Genomic DNA, 19,987 nt, shown 5'->3' on the forward strand with positions numbered 1-19,987 from the left:
CTTGAGTTGGCCAAGGGCTTGCGGTGAGATGACGCTACTGGCCCGCCAACTCCAGCTGCGCACTCCTCTGTGCTCATGCGTGATAACCGTTGGATGAAAACAGACAGACGAGCTCTTCGGAATGCATGATATTAAATGAGCACGACGGAGGCAGTGGCAGTGGTCAGCCTGCTTTCTATCCGGAAATAGATGATCGGCAATGTGGTCAGCCTGCAGGACACGGACCGCAGTCGTTCCTGCGTCTAATCTTGCTGCCTAGCATTATCAAATACTAACATCTGTGCGCAATAAGCGCTGCCAAATATGTTAATATTTGTTTGACCATGCCTTAGGTCAGGGGCTTGTCGGCGGCAGCACTGCCACGTTCAGGGGATCATTCTCCAGGCACAACGGCGTGGAGGCTGATCAGTCCAACTTCAATCGGTTCTTATTTCATGTTCGCCAGTGCCAACTCTTTTTTTTTTAACCCGGTGCTGGACAATCCTTGCAATTTCAGTGTCAATGCGGATCCCGGAACCGACAAGAGTAAAACCGGCGTACGGCAAATGGGGTCACAATGGCTCCGGCGGTCCTGGCCGGCGAGCGGGTGGCGCCGTACGGCGGTGGTCAACACGATTTTCGTCTTCACCTTCGCCGTGACCATGCTTGTCTTCGTGGCGGTGACCAGCTCCAAGGCGGGCGGCATCAACAGGAACCTCATCTTCTTCAAGGGCGACTGCGGCACGAGCACGAGGACCAACCTGCTGCTGCATCTGCTGCTGAACATCTTCTCGACATGCATCATCGCGTCGTCCAACTTCTTCATGCAGATCCTCAACGCGCCGAGCAGGAGCGAGGTTGACTTCGTCCACACAAACATGCCTCATGCGAACGTCGAGATCGGGGTGCCCTCCCTCAAAAACATCCTGTTTGTCTCGCCGGTCAAGACGGCCTACTGGTTTCTGTTCATGCTGAGCTCCGTGCCGATCCACCTCTTCTTCAACAGCGCCGTCTTTGAGACCGAGTACCAAGGCTCTGACTGGCAGCTCACCCTCGCCGCCGAGGGGTTCGCTTCCGGGGCGCAATACTTCCCGCCGGGTGCGATTCTCTGGCCTGCGGGGGGTGGCCGGGATGCGGTTCCCCAGTTTAGAGACACAGACGGATATGGAAAATCCGTAAACATCGCAGAGTACTTCAACCCGGACTCCCCCGCCGTCCGCAACACGACCACGATGTCGGCCTCGTCGGGCAACTGGACTCGCCTCGAGGCCTCCGATTGCATCGCCCAATACCACGACTGCGCCCCGAGGACCAAGTACCAGGACGTGATCATGGTGGTACAGTCCCACGACGCCAGCTCCATGGCCGACCCGGCGCTCGGTTGGAGGCGAGACGACGTCCTCGCCGACATGGGGGCCGCATCGGCCTCGTTCTGGGACCCCGTCGTCCCCGGCAACGAGACCAACTCGCTCTGGTTCTCAACACAGTGCCACACCATGGCCGACCTCAACCCGCGGACCTACCGCGTGGAGGGGTGCTTCCAGACCTGCTACCGCGGGTGGGGCAGCCAGGAGGGCAGACACGTCGACCTCGCCGGCAAACCAGCCACCGTCGTCGCGCCAGACTTCACCTTCGACTTCCTGCCGACCGACTCCACGCACAGCTTCCAGTCGATCGAGAACCCGGGGCTCCGGTCCCCGGGCATGTCCGTCCTCGAGCTGCGGTACTGCCTGGCGCAGGAGGTGGCGCGGGACTGCAAGCTCGGGCTGGCCAACAACCTCCTGCTCGTCGTCTGCCTCTGCCTCGCCGCCAAGACGGCCCTGTGCGTCATGGTGCTGGCCACCTCGCGCGACGACCCGCTGGTCACGCCCGGCGACGCCATGGTCTCGTTCCTGACGCGCCAGGACGACGCGACGGGCTTCGACTGCACGCTCGACGTCACGCGCAAGGAGGCGCGTCCGCCGGCTCCCCGATCGACGGTGCCGCTCCCCGGTGCCCCTGCGAGGTGGGAGCGGAGGAGGCCGAGACTGTTCACGGTGATACCTGTGCAGGTCTGGGTGCGGAGCTAGTATGTTTGGTGTCTTTTCCCCTCGGCTTCTTTCCTTGACCCACGGCCAAACCACCTGGTAGCTAACGTCTGAACCACGCAGCCTCCTCTTTACCCTAGTCATTATATTTACAGGCGCCATGTTGGGTAACGCCCTGTCCACCCAAGGTCTAACCCGGTACGTGAGCTCACGGCCCCTGTTCCCCAGCCCAACCAAGTCACTGACACCAATCCAAATCCAGAGGCCGCTTCTTCGAGCACAGCGGGAACAACGGGATCCTCACACCGGAGAGCGAGGCGAAGGGCGGCATGTGGGGCTCCGTGCTGCTGGCCAATAGCCCGCAGCTGCTCCTGTCTGTTTCGTATTTCGTGTACAACTCGCTGTTCACCCGGCTGCAGGTCGAGAAGGAGTGGAACAGGTACAGCAAGGACTACAGGCCTCTCCGCGTGACGGCCCCCGTGGGCGAGCAGGTGTCGACGTACCGGCTGCAGCTCCCTTACCGGTATAGCATCCCGCTCATCACGATAAGCATCATCCTACACTGGCTCGTGTCGAACACGCTTTACGTATTCATCATCGAAGGAGGTAAGTTCCCCCTCACTCCTGTCAAATCATCCAACTCTAACACCCCTTCCCCTCCAGGCTACTACAGCATCACCACCGACAGCTCGACATCCCCACCCACAGGACTAGGCCTCTCAGACGACGCCTACATCGGCATCGGCTTCTCCAGCCTCGCAATCCTAACCGTCTTCATCCTAGCCTGCGTCCTCGTCCCCGTCCCCATCGCCCTCTGCATCCCGCGCGTCGACGGCGACATGGTGATCGGGGCCAGCAACTCGCGGGTGATATCGGCGGCATGCCACGCTCCCCCGTCGTCGGCTACACCCGCACCACCGCCGTCTCCCGGGGAAGAAGAACCGCGATCGGATCCCGGCTCTAGCGGCGACAGCATCGAGCTGGACAGCCTGCTGACGGCGGGGTCGGATGGCGGGAAGGACGGCGCCGACGACGCGTTTGAGGAGTATAGGTTGGGGCTGGTCCGGCTGTCGAGGGGCAAGGTGCGGTGGGGGGTTGTGCCGGCGCCCGAGTCGTTTGGACAGCTTTACGCGGGCATGGGAAGGGGGGAGGGGGAGGGGGAGGGGGAAAGGGAGGTGGTGGGGCATCTGAGTTTCGGGGCGCGCGAGCATGATGTGCAGCCGCCCGTTGCCGGGAAGTTATATGCCTAGAAAGACAGGAATTGATGTTGGAATTGTTGCCTGTCCAAATTCCATCAAACATGCAATTACCAGTGCCTGATTGCATTGTCATTTCATCCACGATCTCCATCTAGCCAGTCAGCTGGAGTGACAGCTGGGTTTTTCGTGTTGCAGCTGTCATGTCGAGTGAGAGTGCCTGGATTTATGACACGTCACATGAGGACCCACATGACGGGGAGGGTATGCGGGCGTGGCTGGTCACGGCCCTGGCGCCAAATTGTTGAAGGAATCCCCTCCCCCAATCTCCGAGGTCACCTTACCTTGGCCGTTCAAGGTCGCGTCTTCATCCCAATGGCAGCTCGAAATACGGAATAGGCACTAAAGGCGGTGGACGCAAGCCGAGCTCCCCAAGCTACGCGCCGCCTGATCAGCCAACAAGGGAACAGAGTTGAGGGGAAAACAAAGCAGCAGCCGCAAGGTAAGGTCACTTCGAAGCAGCCACCAGCGTCGCGCGCGCTAAACCAGGTCAGTTTGTGTTAATTTGCGCTTCGGTGCAACGCGACCTTCTACCCCGCACCCGGTCAACCTTCCACCATTTGTCTCCCTGAGGCAACTCTTGCTAGCTTCACCTCGAGGAGCTATCGCCGCGCGCACTACGGGATCAGCCCACCTCCCCATTCACATTCCCATTCGCACTCTCACCTCCCCCACAGCAATGGAATACCACCCGGCATCATCCCCCACCTACCTCGCCCCCGCCCCGCCAGCACCTCACACCCGCGACGACGAGTTACGCGCCTCGATGACGAGGACGCCAGCAAACCCAGCGCTCCAATCGCCACCCCCACGTCTTCCCCCTCCACGCACCACCGCCGTCGTGGCCCCGCAGTCATCCGCAGCCAGCAGTCCCGGCTCGACCGCGACGGCGATGACGGAGGGGTCGTCGTCGTCGTCCTCGGGGCCGGGCGCGCAGCGGCGACGGCAACGGCTGGGCGGTAGCAGCTCGCGCGCGACGACGGTGTCGCCAGGCCCAGCGGTAGCAGCGGAGGGCTCTTCGTCGTCATCGTCGTCTGGTTCGGCCGACAGTCCGGAGGCGTGGTCTCACGACGCGGCGGGGCCAGGGATGCCGATGGCTCCACAGGGGGTTGTGCCAGGCCCCGGGATGGGAACGGGGATGTTTGCGCCGCTGCCGCCGATAGTGCCGTTTGGGGTGGCGACCGAGTTTGCGCCGCCGATGATGATGCCGAGGGTGGGCGCAGGTGCTCCGAGGGCTGCCGCTGTGCCGGTGGCGGCGAATACGTCGCCGACGTATCTGGGGTCTCCCAGGTTCTCGCCGCAGCTGACGATCGGGTTTGAGATTGCCGAGCCGCCGAAATATCCGGCGTGGCGGCAATGACTCTTGGCCAGTGGGTGGGGCTTTGCGAGTGACTGGGGTGGATGGAGACCGGGATTTGGGTGTGAACGTTATCTCCAGGCTTTGACGGGGATGGCACAGAGCCGGCCCTCCCGCATGGCGCTTACTCGAAACGAAGGTTCTGCCCGAGATGAAGGGCCATCACAGCCCGGATCCAAAGCGGGGGCTTTTCCCCTTGAAAACGGCCCGGGGCTCTCACACCCGTTGGAGGGTGTTCCGATCCATCGGCTGCACAAATTAATGGAGGCTTGTTTTATCATCGACAAAAAGGCGTGCGGAATATTGCGGCGGTCGATACATCTCGGTTGTAAATACTTATGTTGTCACGAGGAGTTATCTTATTGCCCTTTCAATAATGTCACAACATGTTTCTGTTCGGTTTGTTCTGTAATTAATTGGTCGGCGTATTCAAGTCGTGCTCGGCTTCGAGGTGCTCCCCTGGGATGCACAGCCACACAATGGCGCCCTCATGGGGGGCTATGCTACAAACCTCTCACAAAATAAAGGCGTGATTACGAACATTACGAATCTCGACGCGGACATCTCACGGGTAACAATCAAACCTCTGTGTCCAGGCTGCGACGACCGGAATTCAAAATGTCGCTTCACCTTGACTCCCGATATACTCAACTCCTGTACACCAATATACCCATACTCCGCGGCTTGCGTAGCATCCGACTGCTACGTGTAGAACCCGGGCCGTGGTCTCAGCCCATATCATGCCATCTACACGAACTGTTCCTTGAACGCGCCCCAACCTACAAAGCATTATCTTATGCGTGGGCCAACGGGAATTTGGAGTCTGAGCCCATGGGTGACTCAATCTGGTGTAACGGGATCCCAATCCGCGTCAGCGCAAATCTCTACTCGGCATTACTGCAACTGAGGGACAGCGAAATGCCAGTCGAGCTCTGGGTCGACTCCATTTGCATCAACCAAAAGGACGTTTTAGAACGCTCTGACCAGGTCAGACTGATGCGCGACATCTACCAGAACAGTAGCGAGGTCATCATCTGGCTTGGGGGGCGCGCGGAACATGACGATTTGGGCGGGCAACCGCCGCCGTCGGGACTGGCTGGCTCAGAAATGGCCGCCGAGGAGGACGTTCCGGCTTGCGTCCACTGGTATGGAGATGGGAGAGACAACGACAAGTGGAAGACCTTTATCAAAGGACAACAGAGCCGGCAGCATTTGTTCGACGCCCAGGCCAGGGATGTATTCGGGGCCTTCTGTGTCATCTGGCTTCTTTCGGTGGGCATTAAGGCATCTCACATCATCCATCTGCGACATATCACCCAATCGGCAGCCATTATTAATGGATTGCGCGCGATCATGGATCAATCTTGGGTACCAGAAACATGCTCCAGTATAGATTGTTGTTAGAGGCATGCTGACAAAAGAGTTCAGTGGCGTCGCACATGGGTTGTCCAAGAGACGATAGTCGCCAATAAAGCCACCGTCTACTACAGCAATATTTCAGCCCCCTGGACCATGTTTGCCGACGCAGCAGTGGCATACGAAAAGACACGTCTCCTGACCAGTGTCGAGTCCGTTTATCCTTATCCTCAGCCCCTGATGCAGTTTGCTCGCATCATAACCGAGATGGAATCCACCAGACAAGTCTGGAACGACCCGTTGCGAATGACAACTCTCCTGCCACTTTTGCGCATGTTCAGACCAAGGCTTGCTACTGACGCAAGGGATAAGGTTTTTGCTCTGCTGGGACTGGTTCAGTGGTGGGGTGGGGGCCTCCCCAAACTTCTCCCCGACTACAACATGAGTGCCGAGCGCGTCTTTTGGCAGACCACGATCACACTGATCAAGAACACGAGGTCACTCAGCGTGCTTGCCGGGACCCTTCGGCGCGGCTTGGGCCATGCCAGGCCCTCGTGGGTCACCGACTGGAGTTGTTCCCCAGACACCCACGAGAACATAAGACTTAGTAACTTGCGCCACTACAATGCAGCGAAATCAGCAGCCGTTGGTGCGGCGAGGGTCCATGGCCAATCCCTCCTCGAAATCCATGGATTCAAATTCGACGAGGTCGAGTCCGTCAGATCCGTGTTGCCACTGGCAGAAGAGGGTGAGACCAGCCGATGGAGGCTGGTCGTGTCCGAGTGGGAACGATGTCTCGGGCTCCTGGGGACAGAGGACTACGTCGGGGGCGGCACCGTTGCGAGTGCATTCTGGCGAACTCTGTGCGGCGACATCCAACATCTCAAAGACCCCGAAAACGGCAGAGCAGAGTTCCGCAGGTCTACGGATTTGCAGTCGTCAACATATGCTAAATGGCGATGTCTGGATACAGGTAGAAAGAGGCGGACTTCTATTATTGCGGGCTACTGGCAGGAGAGTGGGGGGCCGACGGACCCGGACCCGGACCCGGACTCGGCCCCGGACGCAGACATAGACACAGCGACCAGGAACGCCTTTCACTATGGAGTGGAATGTGCGTCCGGCTGCAGAAGGTTTTTTATAACCAGGAAAGGATATATTGGAACAGGCCCAGCGGAAATCGCAGCCGGGGACAAAATTTATATCGTGTCTGGGTGTCCGGCACCTTTCATTCTCCGGGAGACATCCGCTTCCTATTGCAGGAGGGAAACGCTGGAGACTCTCATTGAGAAGCCACTCACCACCCTGGAATTCGGAGCGAATAACAAAGTGTGCAACGACGTCCATACTCATTGCTTCACAGTGGTTGGGGACGCGTATGTACATGGGATCATGGATGGTCAGGCAGGTTCACTACTTGAGAGTGAGACAGAGCCGATTACAGGGCCAATTTTCTTGCTGTAAATTATTATGTATGAAGTCAAGTGATAAATCAAATTAGTCCCTATTTTTAGGCCGTAACTCCTCGGCCAGTGACCGGTGCCGGAGCCTGTGCCGAATGGCAACAAGGTTCGGTACGGCCCGTCTTAGCGCACGTCTCAGTAGCCAATGAGCCAAATCTCCAACGAGTTCCTCCATCACCAACACCTCTTGACTTGAATCTTCAAGTCCCGATCCGGCTGAAAGACCGCCATTCCCTCCCCATTCCTCGCCTCCCGATCCGACGGCGACCCATCAGATGTGACCCACCCAATAACCTCCGTCTCAAACTGGGTGACAAACAATGCTAAAGTCCCAATAATCTCCTGCTTCGCAAAATGTCTCCCAGGACACATAGTGGCACCACCTCCGTAAGGAAAGAAATACCCGCTTCGACTCCCCAGGCTAAAATCCGTCGTTGTGGTCGTCTTTGAATTCTCATCTGTCGTCTCGACCGTTGTCAGATGTCGTTGAGGCCAAAACTCGAGCACGGGGTGACCTTCAGTCTCCCAGACAGCGTCGTGGTGGGCGATGGGAATGGGTGCTTGGACCATGGATCCTTTGGCGATGCGGAAACCGTCCACCTCGGTGTCACGGACGGCGTCGCGGGTGACGCTGAATCCGACCTGAAGTCGTAACGTCTCGGTATAGACCGCCTGCAACCAAGGCGACTTGATCAGTTTCTGCATGTCGAACGTTCTCTTCCCCGTCTTCCCATCTACTGTGGTGGCCGCCTGTGCCTCGGCGCGAATATTCTTCAGCAATTCGGGGTCCGGGCATGTGAGGGTATTCGCAATTGACCACGCCGCGGCAGGCACCGAGTTGGAATTCTGGTTCAAGACCTGAATTCCAAAAATGCCTGCAATGGTCTCGGTGTCCAGTCCAACATCCAGACCCCAGCGGATGAGGCCCCTAATCAGTGGCGATCCAAAGAGGGGCTCCCAGGGAGCGGAGGCCTCGGGACTACCCCAGTCGTAGTCCCTCAAGGCCTCCTCCATGTACTCTCTGTTCATTGCCAGGTACTTGTCACGAGCACGGTGTGGCTTGGGATTCATCCACCTCGGGGGCCCGAAAGCGATGGGAATAATCGACAATTTGAGTTCATGGAGTAGGTCGAAATATCCAGTGTTCTTCTCGAAAACTCGACTGCCGTTGAGTGCCCGCGCCGCACTCTCGGTTTGATATCGCCGAATCCAATCGGACACCAGAAAAGTATTCCATTCGCCCATTTTGAACAGCTCTGCAATCTTTGTCGTAAAATTATCAAAGAATATGGCTGCCAAGTCATTCGTCGACTTCGTGCGCAAGAGGTTCTCGGCAAAGATGCGATGCCAGGCCGCCCATATTCGATTCTTTTCAGCAAAATGCTCGGTCCCTGGGAGGGGAGCTTTGCCTCGCCCGGACACGTCGGCTCGAAATCAAGCCATGTCTCTCTTGGACGGGCCAAACATGACGTGTGAGAGGAGATGGTGGTAGTAGTCGACCGACAGGCCCGAATTGGGACGGAAAAGAACGTTGGTGTTCTTTTCGCCGACGACGAGGAAGGCGGGTCGTCCAGCGAGGCGGAGGCGGAGAATGTCGGTGCTGCGGTTTTGCATCGTCTTGCTAGCCATGGGGGGAGCTGTACCAGCAAAAAATAAAAAAGTTCTAATAGCTTTGCGGCAAACTTGGATCAAGCTTATGTACGGGATTGTATCGAACAAACTCACAGAGTGCGTGCCCAGAAAGCCTTTGGATCCGTGGAGACCTGGAGGGTATTCGACAGGAAAGGAATTGTTTCCGGGAGGTGTGGAGGCGCATCAGCGTTGCGTCTAAAGACATGCGATGATAAGAGGAGCAAAACGACGACGTTAGCAATGCTGGCGATAACAGCATTATGCCGCAGCAGCTCGTAGAGCGACGAGAGGATGCCCTCGGACAACATGATCATGGGCGCACTTGGAGATGGATGTGAGGTTCAGGGAAGAGCAGCGAGAGGAAGAAGCAAAGCGGGATCTATGGTGGTTTTCTACATGTGTAACACATCCCGAGGGTTGTCGATTCGAAAAGCCAAGTGTCGGGTGCCCCTAATCATGCAGACGGGAGTGACAACATTAGCGTAGGGATTCCCGGGGTGCAATTGGTTCCCGGAACGCGGCAGCTAGTGTGCTGTAACGGCCTTCCCGCATCCCCGCTGCTTGTCCGCCATTTGTGGGGCCTATCACCAGCGGGCTATTACTAGGTAGGTAGCACTTAATATTTCTACAAGTTGATGTGCCGGATGCTGGCAGCGACGACTCCATCGGAACATTTTGGAGCTCTTGGTTCAAGAGGCGGCAGCTCTTCACACGGCCAGGCCACGCCTATGGCTCTGGCAAGGAGGTCCGCTGGCTTAGCCAGACGTAATATGATCGACGTAATATGATCAAGGAAAACATCCGAATCCAACGGTGGTGGGCGAATCGGGGTCGTGGCGGCCAATCACCGAGTCGCCAGTTCGCCGGGCGCTAACAGAAAGCCCCAAAATCGAGCGTTGGAGCTGGCCAAATTCACTTCCATCCTCCCCGCTCCCAATTTATTCCGTCCACCCTTTTAAAAGCCCAGGGTCTCCATTCAAACGACTTCAGCGGCACGGCGGCGGCCTCTAGTTTTGCTGGGCGGCCGCACAAGCCACAGCGTTGGTTGGTGATCGCCGCTCCGCCACGTTGAACTGAGGCACTGCCTCGTCGTCCAGGAGAGACCCCCACATTTCATCATTAACAAGCTGCATTTCATTAAACGTTCAACCTCACGCCTGTTCCTCCGTAAACACAAATCAGCATATCCAAGCGAAAATGTTAACATTCGATGCCTCGCAGCAGGCATTCGAGGCTGCCAAGATTGCCTTCAAAAAGAGCCTAAAAGACGAGAAGATGTTCAAGGATCTGCTCGAAACTACTAGCATCGAAGGGGTCTGGAAAGCGGCAAAGGAGGTTCAGGCAAAGCAAGATTCTGAGAGACGCCTTCGACATATGGCAAAGATCAAGGGTTTCCTCGGCAAGCTGTCGGAGTATGCTTCCGCCGTGGAGACCTTTGTACAGGTCAAGCCGGGCATCTTGGCGTTGATATGGGGACCCATCCGCCTGCTGTTGGTATGGACTGCCAACATGGCCAAGTTTGCCGACGCCGTCACCTCAGCAATGACGAAGATTGGTGACGCCCTGCCACAGTTTGTCGAGGTTGTCAAGGTTTTCGGTAAGAACGACAAGCTGAATGACATGCTGGCACTGTTCTACAGGGACATCCTCGACTTTTACACCATAACCTTGGAGTTCTTCGGTTTGTCGCGTAAGTCGTATCACATCTTCGTCAGATCATTAAACGCACGCTTACTGACAACCTGTAGGACGAGGAATTTTCTTCGAGTCCATCTGGCCGAAGCAACGGGACAAGGTCGATGTTGTGGTCAGCAACATTGAACGGCATACCGCTTTGATCAGAAACGAGGTCACATTACAACACATCAGAGAAGAGTACGAAGCTCGAGCGAAGTCTTTGGCACACTTCGATCAGGAGACCGAGTTCCAGGAGCTCCAAAAGTTCCAAACCTTGAGAACGCACGCCTCCCCCCAGATTTACGACGACCGGCTGGACTGGTTGCTGAATCGTTCGTGCAAGGGCTCGGCGAAGTGGCTAGTTAGTGACAAGAGCTTCTTGGAGTGGCTTGACATGTCAAACCCAACCGTGCAGCTGTTGTGGCTGCGAGGGATACCGGGAGCAGGCAAGTACTCTGACCCTCGGCTCAAATGATCTCCGAGAACTCATCGTACAATCCAGGCAAGACCTTTCTTACGGCAGCGGCTATCGAGGAGGCCAAGGCACGCCATCGCACCCTCTTCGTGTTCGCCAGCTACGTATATCGGGGCAGCACCACGGCTAGATCCATTCTTCAGTCTCTCCTCTTCCAATTGGCATTCGATGCTAAGGATGTCCAGTCTGTCTTGGTCCAATCAAATGAACGGGATCTACTGGGCAGCACGAAATACGTCTCAGACCTCCTTAAGAAGCTGCTCAACGGCGTTGGACCAACGTACATTGTCCTCGACGGACTGGACGAGATGGATGCATTGGAGTGCAGAATACTGCTGCAAGAGCTTACGAACCTAGAGGACTGCCCCGAGACAAAAATCCTCGTCAGCAGCAGGCCCGAGGACGACATCTCCAAGGTTCTGGAGACCAAAGCCACGGGCATCCGTGTAGACCAGAGGAACTCGGGCAGCATCCAGTCGTACGTCAACCAGAGGATACGGGACTGGATGCACAATGGGGACTTCGACCAGGAAGCACGGGAGCAGATACAGCAGCTTCTGGCTCCTCTAGGCGCAAATGCAAACGGTAGCTTGCTTCTCACCGCCCTGTCACTGATCGGTAGGATGTTGCTAACCTTACGGATAAAGGCATGTTTCTCTACGCTCGCATCATCTTGGACAGCGCCGAACAATTCACCGACCTTGGGGAAATCGAACGAGAACTCAAAGTACTTCCCCTAGACTTGAATGACGCGTGAGTTCGGCAGCCAGAAACCTCCGCCGTCAATCATGAGTGAAGGCTGATGATGATTTTCCAGGTACCACCGAATATTTGCGCGAATCAACGAATCGCAACCAGCCTTGCGACAAAAGGCGAGGACGATTCTTGGCTGGATTGGATGTGCCCCTGTTCCCATGACGCAGCGGGAGATGGAACAAGCTTTGTTAGTCGACTCCGGCTCCCAAGCCGCTCCTTCAGTCATGGCTAGCGCAAACATAACCCGAATCTGCGGCCCGATTGTCGAAGTAGTCGATGAGAGTCCGCAGTTTGTGCATTTCACGGTCGAAGAGTAAGTGGGACTCGGACTCTTTGAAGGGAGACTTGATTTAGTTTCCACTGCCGGTTACTTCAAAGCACTGATAGAAGAGCAGATACATTTTCAGTCAACAGATCGGCGATTTCATCAACAAGTCCGAGGCTAACTATAGCCTTGCCAAGTCCTCATTAACGTACCTCTGTTCTGGGATATTCGACGTGGATCTTTCCAACAAAGGGCTTCAGGGGAACATCCTCGCCGGCAAATATCGACTTCACTGGTTCGCCACGAGTCATTGGATTGCCCTGACTAAGCGCTGTGTCGAGAACTCTAAGGATCTGTCAATCTACCCGGACCTGCTGGAGCTGCTTACGCGGCTGGCGCTGGAGCTCAGGAACTACAGCTTTGAAGGTCAGGTAGATGTCAAAGATGTCGTTTTTCGGAGCATCGAGTCGGACTGGCCCGAGATCTCCCAGATCATCTGCGGAGTTTCACAGTTTCGTCAGGACGAAAGGCAGACGGATTGGAACTTTACCAATGGTACGCTTTATTCCGCTGCGACTGTTTGGGCCGGATGCTAATGAATATCACCAATCCCTCAGGTCCGACGTGGGTTAATCTTGACCCTTCCATAATGTCGTTTATGTCGGTCCGCATCCACGAACAACTTGAGGGGCTGATGTGCGATGAGAGAGCCAAACACAAAAAGCCCTGCCACTGCGCAACGTTGCAGAAACACTACGGACCCAATATCTTCAAGTGTACGTTCCCCAGCTGTGGCCTTAATCGGCAGGGGTTCGACACGCGCCACGCTCGGAAGACGCACATTGACCACCATGCGCGGCCTTGGAAATGCTCCGTGCCGTCGTGCCTATACGCCGTCGTCGGGTTCGCCAAGATGGGAGCCCGACACGACCACTGGATGAAAAGGCACCGAGTTTCGGCGCCACCCGACCCAGCGAACCTAGCTCCTCACCAGCTCGACCGGGGTGATCTCCAGGTGCTAATGTTCGAGTTGACCAAAGCCGGCGATATCGACGGGCTGCAGCGGCTTTTATCACAATTTACGCTACGCCCCTGGGAGAGGACACCAGCACTGCTCCTCGCAGCGAAGATGGGATCGCTGCCGATGGTAGAAGTCATGAGCCACGGGGACGACAATTTGTTGGACTCGCCGTGGAGGAAGGATGCTCACATCCGCGCCATGGTGAAAAGCGAGAACAAGGACCTCTTCCGGTGGCTGCTGGACCAGCTGGCTAGCTTAGAACGCTTCGATGGCTACAAAATCTTGGCTGCCGAGGCCATCGCCACCACCTCGCCCGAAATATATGCTGAGTGGGAGGATTTCCTTTTCGACTCGACGCGCCTTTTGGAAGGTGGCAACCCCCATTACTCGGATGGCGAGTCAAATCCAAACAAACCCGACGAGTTTCGTCAGGCCATGAAGCTGATACCACAACACAACAAGCGCTCCGTACTGTTCTCCCAGATAGCCTTCAACGCGACGAGGAAGAACACCATGTTTGAGGCTCGCCTCATCCAGACGTGGCACCGGCTCATCGCCGTCCTCGGCGGTGCCCCCCTGAACCCCCGGTTCCTGGGCTGGTCGCTGACCTGCCTAGCACGGTCATCGAGCCTCTCCATCACGATCGCAACTGAGCTGCTACGGCTCGGAGCCCCACTAGACTTCCCGCGTGGGAAGGACGGCACCATTCCCACCACCGACCATAATCGCCACCAACCAGAGCCAGCCACTCGCCCGCGGAGCCAGACACCGGACCAGCCCGAGGAGCGACGGCGTCGCCAGACACGGCACCGGGGCATGACGGCGCTGCACTTTGCGTCGCGGGGCACTTCGGAGAAGGCGGCGCGGTTCGTGCGGTTCCTGCTGGAGGAAGGGGCCGACCCGGAGTACGGGTACGCCGGCAGGAGGCCGGCGCAGGAGAGGGCGGCGGCGCTGATGGAGAAGTGGGTGGGCGAGTCGTGGGAGGAGTTGGTGGAGAGGACTAGGGAGGCGAGGGTGAAGAGGAAGAGGTGGGATGGAGTGGAGGAGCTGGAGGGGGAGGATGACGAGTGGGAGGAGGAGGAGGAGGAGGAGGAGGAGGAGGAGGAGGAGGAGGAAGCGCCAGCAGCGAAAAGACGTAGGAAGACGGCGAAGAGGTGAGAATATTACGATGGTGATGATGATGAGGATTAGGATGACAGAATCAAATTATAGTTGCTAGCCACCGTTGCGATAGAGGTGACAGGCGTTCGCGGGGAAATATGGGAAGGACATAGATACTTGGAATTACCAGCCAGACTTCAGAGAAACAAGAATCCCATTTACCACCCATATCAAGATGCACCAGAGAAAACCCCTTATCGTGGGTACTGGTTAGAGAACACGTATCGCCAAAAGCAAACCGAAACGAGATTGATGTGACTGCTGTAACCATGCTCATGTACGGTACATTTGCCAATTTACTTGAGGAACTCGAGGAGTTTCTGATTGCATGATGGTCAGCATACCTCAGTCTAGCGTGTGTGCGTTTCCCAATATTGTTTTCCCTCTCCAACCACGATTCTCCGCAGCTAGCGGATTCATGAGGGGGCCATGGGCTGAAACTCACCTTCCATCGCTCCTCGATAAGATCTTCCTCTTCTTTCCTCTCGTCCATCCCCTGCCCCCCAGATGAGAGAGACTCGCTGATAAGCCTCAGCTTGCTGGCCTGGATCCATTGGATGTACTAAGAAGGAGAGAAGAGGTTAGTTTATGGGTAGTTTGGAGAGATTGAGGAGAGGAGAGTAGACTAGAAGAGACCGATGGCACACAGACTCGTCCGCATTCACCACATACAGAGAGATATATAGAACCAAACTCACCTCTTCAACACTCCCTTGCACACAGTACCTCGTGACCTTCACCTCCCTTGTCTGACCGATCCGATGCACACGATCCACTGCCTGCGCCTCGGCCATGGGATTCCAGTGCGGCTCGACCACGTGTGCCTCGGACGCGACGCTCAGATCGATCCTGTGGTTTGATTAATCATGTCAGCACCGATAAAGAGATGAAAAATGATAATCCAAAGGTACGTGTCGGGACGGAGAATACGTACCCCTCACCTACAGCCCCAATAGTAGCTAACATGACCACGCAGCCGTCATCGGAGTTGAACCTGTCAAGGGCGTCGCGACGCTGCTGTAACGTGGAGCGGCCGTCGATGCGTGCAGAGGAGACACCGAGCAACGAGAGATGTGGAGTCAAGGCGTCACATATCAGGTCAAGCATGCCAGTCCAGTGTGAGAATATGATGCTATGAATTGCCGATGGCCGGTGAGTTGGTGTACATGGAGTACAGGGGTTGGTTGTCGAGGCGAATCAGGGGAGACATACCTCTTGACTGGCGGATTTGTACCGTCAACGGCATCATTCTTGCTCTTAAGGGTGGGGAGGATGTTGCGCAGTAGGGCCGAGATCTTTGACGACGGGCTGTATACCTGGCTGTCTCTACACGGCGATGCTGACGCAGACGAGATATCCTCGGTAGTAGTCGAACACGCCGGACATATCCGCGGCGCGTCATCATCCTCCGTATGCGCTGCCACGCACGCTTCACAAGCGACGTGTTTATTGCACGAGAACTCTACTACGTCAGCCTCCTGCTTCTGGCCCTCCTCCTCCTCGCCGTCGATTCCCCGACCACAGATGCAACAACTTCGCTTTGTCTCAGCCGCCGTCTGCAGGACACCCCAGCCAACCGCGCCGGCGTCGCGATTGCGCCACGCTTGGAGAGCGACGCGAGGGAGCAGCGCTTCCCCGTGGTCGCATATCATGCGCAGCACCGAGATCAGCACGATGATGTTTCCCGCGCTTCTGCGCCGTGTTATTACCTCGGCGGTGGTTTCCGCTGCAGCAGCAGTTCTTGGTCGCCGCCTCGCTGTTTTGGCCCGACTGGCCTTCGAACCTGCCTTTGGATGACCCGGCTTCGAGTTCTCGTTGGTAAGCAGATACGACCTCCGCTTGAAGAAATCGTAGAGTTCCCTCTCGTCGGGCGCCAGCTCTACGATTTCGAGGTGCTCCGTCTTCGGGGGCAGATTCAGCGTCGAGGACAGGCGAGGGAGTGCCTTGGTCCGGCGTAGACAGGTTGCGCGCACGAGCTTCCGTAGCGTCTGCAGCGAGTGCTGCCGGTTATGGAGGGCGGGCGACGAGATCCAGAACCTGAACTGGTCGCGCGTCACAAAGGGTGGGACCCCGATGAAGGCAAGCAGAGACCCGAAGTCGTCAAGCGAGTTCTGGATCGGCGTGCCGGTCAGGCACCACCGGTAATGCGCGGGGATTTCGCATGTGGCGTGGAAGATCTTGGAGGAGCGGTTGCGGATCTTGTGAGCTAGGGGAGCAAAAGGTGGTTGGTAATTAAATTTCTGACGAAAAGGAAGGTACACGGAGACGCAGAAGGGACGGCGAGGGAAGTATATATGCGGAGAGGTGTACTTACCTTCATCTAGGATGATTCTGGCCCACTTTTGAGTATATAAAGGGCCGTATACTGTCCAATCGGAACGAAGTGTGTCATATGTGGTGATGACTACATCGAAGGTGTGCAACTCACTGGCAGCGTCTTGCCTTTTGGACCCGTGGTATACGAACGAGCGTATTCCACCAGGTTTGATGTGTCTGTACATCTTAGTCTTGGTCATAACGGAATAACAACGCAGCGATGTTACTAAATTGATACCTTTTGATCTGTTCCTGCCATCCATAGATGGCTTAGTCAAGTCAGCATATGCCTTAGGAGACAGATGGTCTTGCGTCTTGCATGGGTGTTGAGCACATACTTGACTTCGGTGTTACTATCAACGACGCTCTAGACACTCGGCTCGCCTGAGATGGCGAAAGCCCAGATATCCTGTCGATGTCATGGCAGATGAGTGCCAGGGTAGACAGTGTCTTTCCCAAACCCATCTCCTGTTCCGCGTCAGAATGGCTTGGACATTTTAATATCCTGGACTGTCAGACATACATCGGCTAGGATGCCCCCTCGTAAACTTGGCAGAGGAGACCCCTGAGGGGAACTTGTAACGACGTGGCGGTATCTGCAGGATCGTGAGCTCAAGGGACATATTGATGTTGGGTAGAGAAGAGAAAGTGGCGGGTCAGTTGGATTGCTCACATCATCCCCCCTTCCTCAACAGACTTCTCCCACAGAGAAGGAAACCTTGGTTTGTTGTCCAATGGGCCATGTTCCCTTTCAACCATCATGGCAAGTGCCTCGACTTGGTGGCTATGATATCGTTAGGTCAGCTTATTTTCCCAAACCTAGAGCTGCACCACATACTCTTTTAGTGTTGAGACAATCCTTGAGCTCTGCTTAACCTCAAATGGAACATCTGAATCTGCTCCACTGGCCTCGTCGAATATCCTCAGTACCCGACTCCTCTCGACCTCTCCAAGTTGCACCTCATCGAGAGGCGCAGCCATCTGTCCCCGCCCCGCAGATATTGAAGGACCCCCAATTATGGGCATGTCCTCTCCGGGAGGAAGGAGGTACATGGGGTTAAGATACCTTACTCTCCTGTCGTACTCGGACCCTTCTGGGCGTTGGAAGAATACATCACTCTCATCTAGAACATTTGCGACCTTATCCTTCTCGGAGAGCATACCATAGACGATGACCCTTAGAGGACGTGTTCGGACGGAAGTCAAGGAGAACGACAACGGGTCGGAGCGCCGCTGCCCGTTAAACGTGCCTATGGTTGCGACCAGAGTTATAGAGCACTCTTTGACGAGTCGTGATAGGGCTTCCGAGACTAGAAGTCCAGCCCGTTTCCCGCTGCCCTCGTACTGTAACAACAATATGTTGTCGTGGAAGGAGATCTGCACAGGAGCGGCTTCTGGAGGAGGATCCCATTCCCGGTACTGGCAGGTTGCCTCTAATATGAGCTGTGCAAATTAGTGAGAGTCCTTAAGATGGACTGACTGCTCAGGGGACTGTACCAATCCGAAGCACACGTCATATGACGGACCCGCCGGATCATCAGCAGAAACAGCTAGCTCTCGTTAGTCTTTGGACCTCGAACGGCGATGAGACATGTGACTGTACTTGTGGTGAGTGAGGAACCAGCCATGAGACTACACGATTGCTCATCTCTCGCGATAACTGCGTTAGAACCTCCTCGGCTCTCCTTGTCCAGCTGGGCTTGATACGATGCCGCCGGAGACGGAGACGGCGCGCGCGACGGGATCTCTATGACCTCGGAGTCGGCCTGTACTGGACCCTTCCTCCTTTTCTTCGTTGATTTTCTCTTACTATTTTCTGGCGAGGAAGAGGTGTCGTCCCCGGGGAGACGCCGTTTCCTAGCAGGGGCCATGCTGAAGGGCCGCAGAGTCGGTCAGTTGAGTTGATGTCGATTGTTGCCCAACCTTTGGGTCGATATTCGAGATGCCTGGATCAGGCAGTGGTCCCATGTGGTAGATATTCCTTCCTCTTGAAGGTGGTGCCGGTTGCCTCCTGTCTTCGCTCAAACAGGTAGGCACTGGGTCAAGGGTTTAAAACAGGGGCTGCACAGCCACCTGCCCCCACCCAACCCACCAATCCGCTTCCATGTCAAGCACCAACACCAGCCAACACGGAACCGCTTAGTAGAGGACGTTGGCAGGGCTGTGTGTGCAAAGCCTGATGGCTGTCGGCTGGGCGGAATTGTAGAAGCAAAGGTAGACAGAGTTTCGCTGGCCAAGGTGTTAGCTCGTAGAGTTTTGGGAAAACCACGGCTTACTCCACTTGATCACCACAGCTCGCTTCGACCCGAGCCGAAATGCGGGGGATACTAAGTGTACGCTCGATCGCAATCAAGCATGCTTGTTTCTGTCCACCTGGAGTCTAAAATCAACCAGGACACAGTGCTGGGACACATACCGTATGTCGCATGATGGACGGCGTCGCAGGTCAACACCCAGATTCCCTCTTCATATGAATGGTAGTGCTAACCGCTGGAAAAGTCAAAATTCGCCAAGGGGAGCCTGACGACGTGCCTTGGGTCATCGCACTTTCGGTCAGGGTGCAGGAGGCACTGACATCGTCTGGCAGCAAACAAGTCATCGGCCCTCTCCAAGTGGGCATGGTCGAATCCGCCATTTCAGCACGATGTTGTTATATCCTCTCACTCGAAAGCACATCAGACCGCCTCGGCTCGGTCATCATCATGCCTCTCCCTCACGACCACTTGTACCACCAACAGTTGGGCGCCGACACTATGAAGGATTTTTCCAAGCCGCATTGGGTGCTCCAGTCCCTGATGCTAGAACCAGAATGGCAAGGGAAGAGAATCGGAATTCGGTTTCTTGCCGGCGTGGCAGGGCTCATGGGTCCGGAGTTGGGCACCATCTTCCTCGATTGCTGGGAAGGTAACACGAAGCTGCAAAGTTTCTACTCGCGTGCCGGGTTCAAGCATCTGGGGACTGTTCCTGAGAATGACTACTATGTCGCAGTGTTTGCCAAGGAGATGTGTCGTGAAGACTGAGTTGGCCCCAGTCTAGGTATAGAAGCACTGGAAGAAGAAAAAACACAAGACCAGGTTGATCACATGCATCATCCCGAGTCCCAACCCCAACCCCCATTCCCGCGCAGCCTCAATTCTCCTTAGCCATTTTTCATATATCCAAGACCTTTTCCCGCCCGTCCCAGCGAATGCGAACAGAAACAGAGTGAACCGGATAAAATGGTGGCTTCGGTGCGGCGACATCTAT

At 56.0% G+C, this 19,987-nt stretch overlaps 6 protein-coding genes across 6 annotated transcripts; 4 read left to right on the plus strand and 2 right to left on the minus strand.

Annotated features, from left to right (window-relative positions):
* Positions 1 to 189: 189 nt before the first annotated feature.
* Positions 190 to 4,622, plus strand: QBC33DRAFT_518417 (uncharacterized protein; the record flags this gene model as incomplete). The annotated part of the gene is made up of 8 exons (XM_060426241.1): positions 190 to 232; positions 333 to 423; positions 497 to 2,047; positions 2,130 to 2,204; positions 2,269 to 2,612; positions 2,670 to 3,088; positions 3,602 to 3,704; positions 3,940 to 4,622. The coding sequence occupies 8 exons, from the start codon at positions 190 to 192 to the stop codon at positions 4,620 to 4,622; spliced, it is 3,309 nt and encodes a 1,102-aa protein (XP_060279935.1).
* Positions 4,623 to 5,176: 554 nt separating this feature from the next.
* On the plus strand, positions 5,177 to 7,455 carry QBC33DRAFT_549030 (heterokaryon incompatibility protein-domain-containing protein). The gene is made up of 2 exons (XM_060428930.1): positions 5,177 to 5,987; positions 6,048 to 7,455. Exons 1-2 carry the CDS (start codon positions 5,238 to 5,240, stop codon positions 7,437 to 7,439), a joined length of 2,142 nt encoding a protein of 713 aa, XP_060279936.1. The 5' UTR covers positions 5,177 to 5,237; the 3' UTR covers positions 7,440 to 7,455.
* A 20-nt stretch (positions 7,456 to 7,475) lies between these two features.
* On the minus strand, positions 7,476 to 9,384 carry QBC33DRAFT_613579 (cytochrome P450; the record flags this gene model as incomplete). Its single annotated transcript, XM_060432552.1, has 3 exons — positions 7,476 to 8,865; positions 8,959 to 9,059; positions 9,164 to 9,384. The coding sequence occupies 3 exons, from the start codon at positions 9,382 to 9,384 to the stop codon at positions 7,613 to 7,615; spliced, it is 1,575 nt and encodes a 524-aa protein (XP_060279937.1). The 3' UTR covers positions 7,476 to 7,612.
* A 660-nt stretch (positions 9,385 to 10,044) lies between these two features.
* On the plus strand, positions 10,045 to 14,891 carry QBC33DRAFT_573171 (uncharacterized protein). The gene is made up of 7 exons (XM_060430690.1): positions 10,045 to 10,760; positions 10,819 to 11,193; positions 11,250 to 11,807; positions 11,870 to 11,975; positions 12,040 to 12,291; positions 12,374 to 12,798; positions 12,861 to 14,891. The coding sequence occupies exons 1-7, from the start codon at positions 10,268 to 10,270 to the stop codon at positions 14,420 to 14,422; spliced, it is 3,771 nt and encodes a 1,256-aa protein (XP_060279938.1). The 5' UTR covers positions 10,045 to 10,267; the 3' UTR covers positions 14,423 to 14,891.
* Positions 14,489 to 18,820, minus strand: QBC33DRAFT_549035 (SNF2 family N-terminal domain-containing protein). The gene is made up of 13 exons (XM_060428931.1): positions 18,345 to 18,820; positions 18,239 to 18,291; positions 17,580 to 18,184; positions 17,415 to 17,525; positions 17,265 to 17,337; positions 17,080 to 17,209; positions 16,980 to 17,010; positions 16,740 to 16,918; positions 15,638 to 16,631; positions 15,360 to 15,557; positions 15,124 to 15,274; positions 14,871 to 14,987; positions 14,489 to 14,745 (listed from the first exon to the last, which is right to left on the minus strand). The coding sequence occupies exons 1-13, from the start codon at positions 18,610 to 18,612 to the stop codon at positions 14,722 to 14,724; spliced, it is 2,934 nt and encodes a 977-aa protein (XP_060279939.1). The 5' UTR covers positions 18,613 to 18,820; the 3' UTR covers positions 14,489 to 14,721.
* A 95-nt stretch (positions 18,821 to 18,915) lies between these two features.
* On the plus strand, positions 18,916 to 19,870 carry QBC33DRAFT_549040 (acyl-CoA N-acyltransferase). The gene is made up of 2 exons (XM_060428932.1): positions 18,916 to 19,186; positions 19,241 to 19,870. Exons 1-2 carry the CDS (start codon positions 19,168 to 19,170, stop codon positions 19,759 to 19,761), a joined length of 540 nt encoding a protein of 179 aa, XP_060279940.1. The 5' UTR covers positions 18,916 to 19,167; the 3' UTR covers positions 19,762 to 19,870.
* The last annotated feature ends 117 nt before the right edge of the window (positions 19,871 to 19,987 follow it).

Source organism: Phialemonium atrogriseum (assembly GCF_030411735.1).
Source record: "Phialemonium atrogriseum strain 8032-3 unplaced genomic scaffold QBC33scaffold_29, whole genome shotgun sequence".
Lineage (NCBI taxonomy): Eukaryota > Fungi > Ascomycota > Sordariomycetes > Cephalothecales > Cephalothecaceae > Phialemonium > Phialemonium atrogriseum.

Bases quoted from the DNA above. Each gene is read 5' to 3' on its own strand.
- QBC33DRAFT_573171 (XM_060430690.1), top strand. From the start codon at position 10,268: ATGTTAACATTCGATGCCTCGCAGCAGGCATTCGAGGCTGCCAAGATT. The intron at 10,761-10,818 runs GTAAGTCGTATC...GACAACCTGTAG, and splicing joins GGAGTTCTTCGGTTTGTCGC to GACGAGGAATTTTCTTCGAG. The intron at 11,808-11,869 runs GTAGCTTGCTTC...TTACGGATAAAG, and splicing joins TCTAGGCGCAAATGCAAACG to GCATGTTTCTCTACGCTCGC.
- QBC33DRAFT_549030 (XM_060428930.1), top strand. From the start codon at position 5,238: ATGTCGCTTCACCTTGACTCCCGATATACTCAACTCCTGTACACCAAT. The intron at 5,988-6,047 runs GTACCAGAAACA...AAAAGAGTTCAG, and splicing joins CGATCATGGATCAATCTTGG to TGGCGTCGCACATGGGTTGT.
- QBC33DRAFT_549035 (XM_060428931.1), bottom strand. From the start codon at position 18,612: ATGGCCCCTGCTAGGAAACGGCGTCTCCCCGGGGACGACACCTCTTCC. The intron at 16,919-16,979 runs GTATCAATTTAG...TAAGATGTACAG, and splicing joins TGGCAGGAACAGATCAAAAG to ACACATCAAACCTGGTGGAA. The intron at 15,275-15,359 runs GTACGTATTCTC...ATCAAACCACAG, and splicing joins ATTGGGGCTGTAGGTGAGGG to GATCGATCTGAGCGTCGCGT.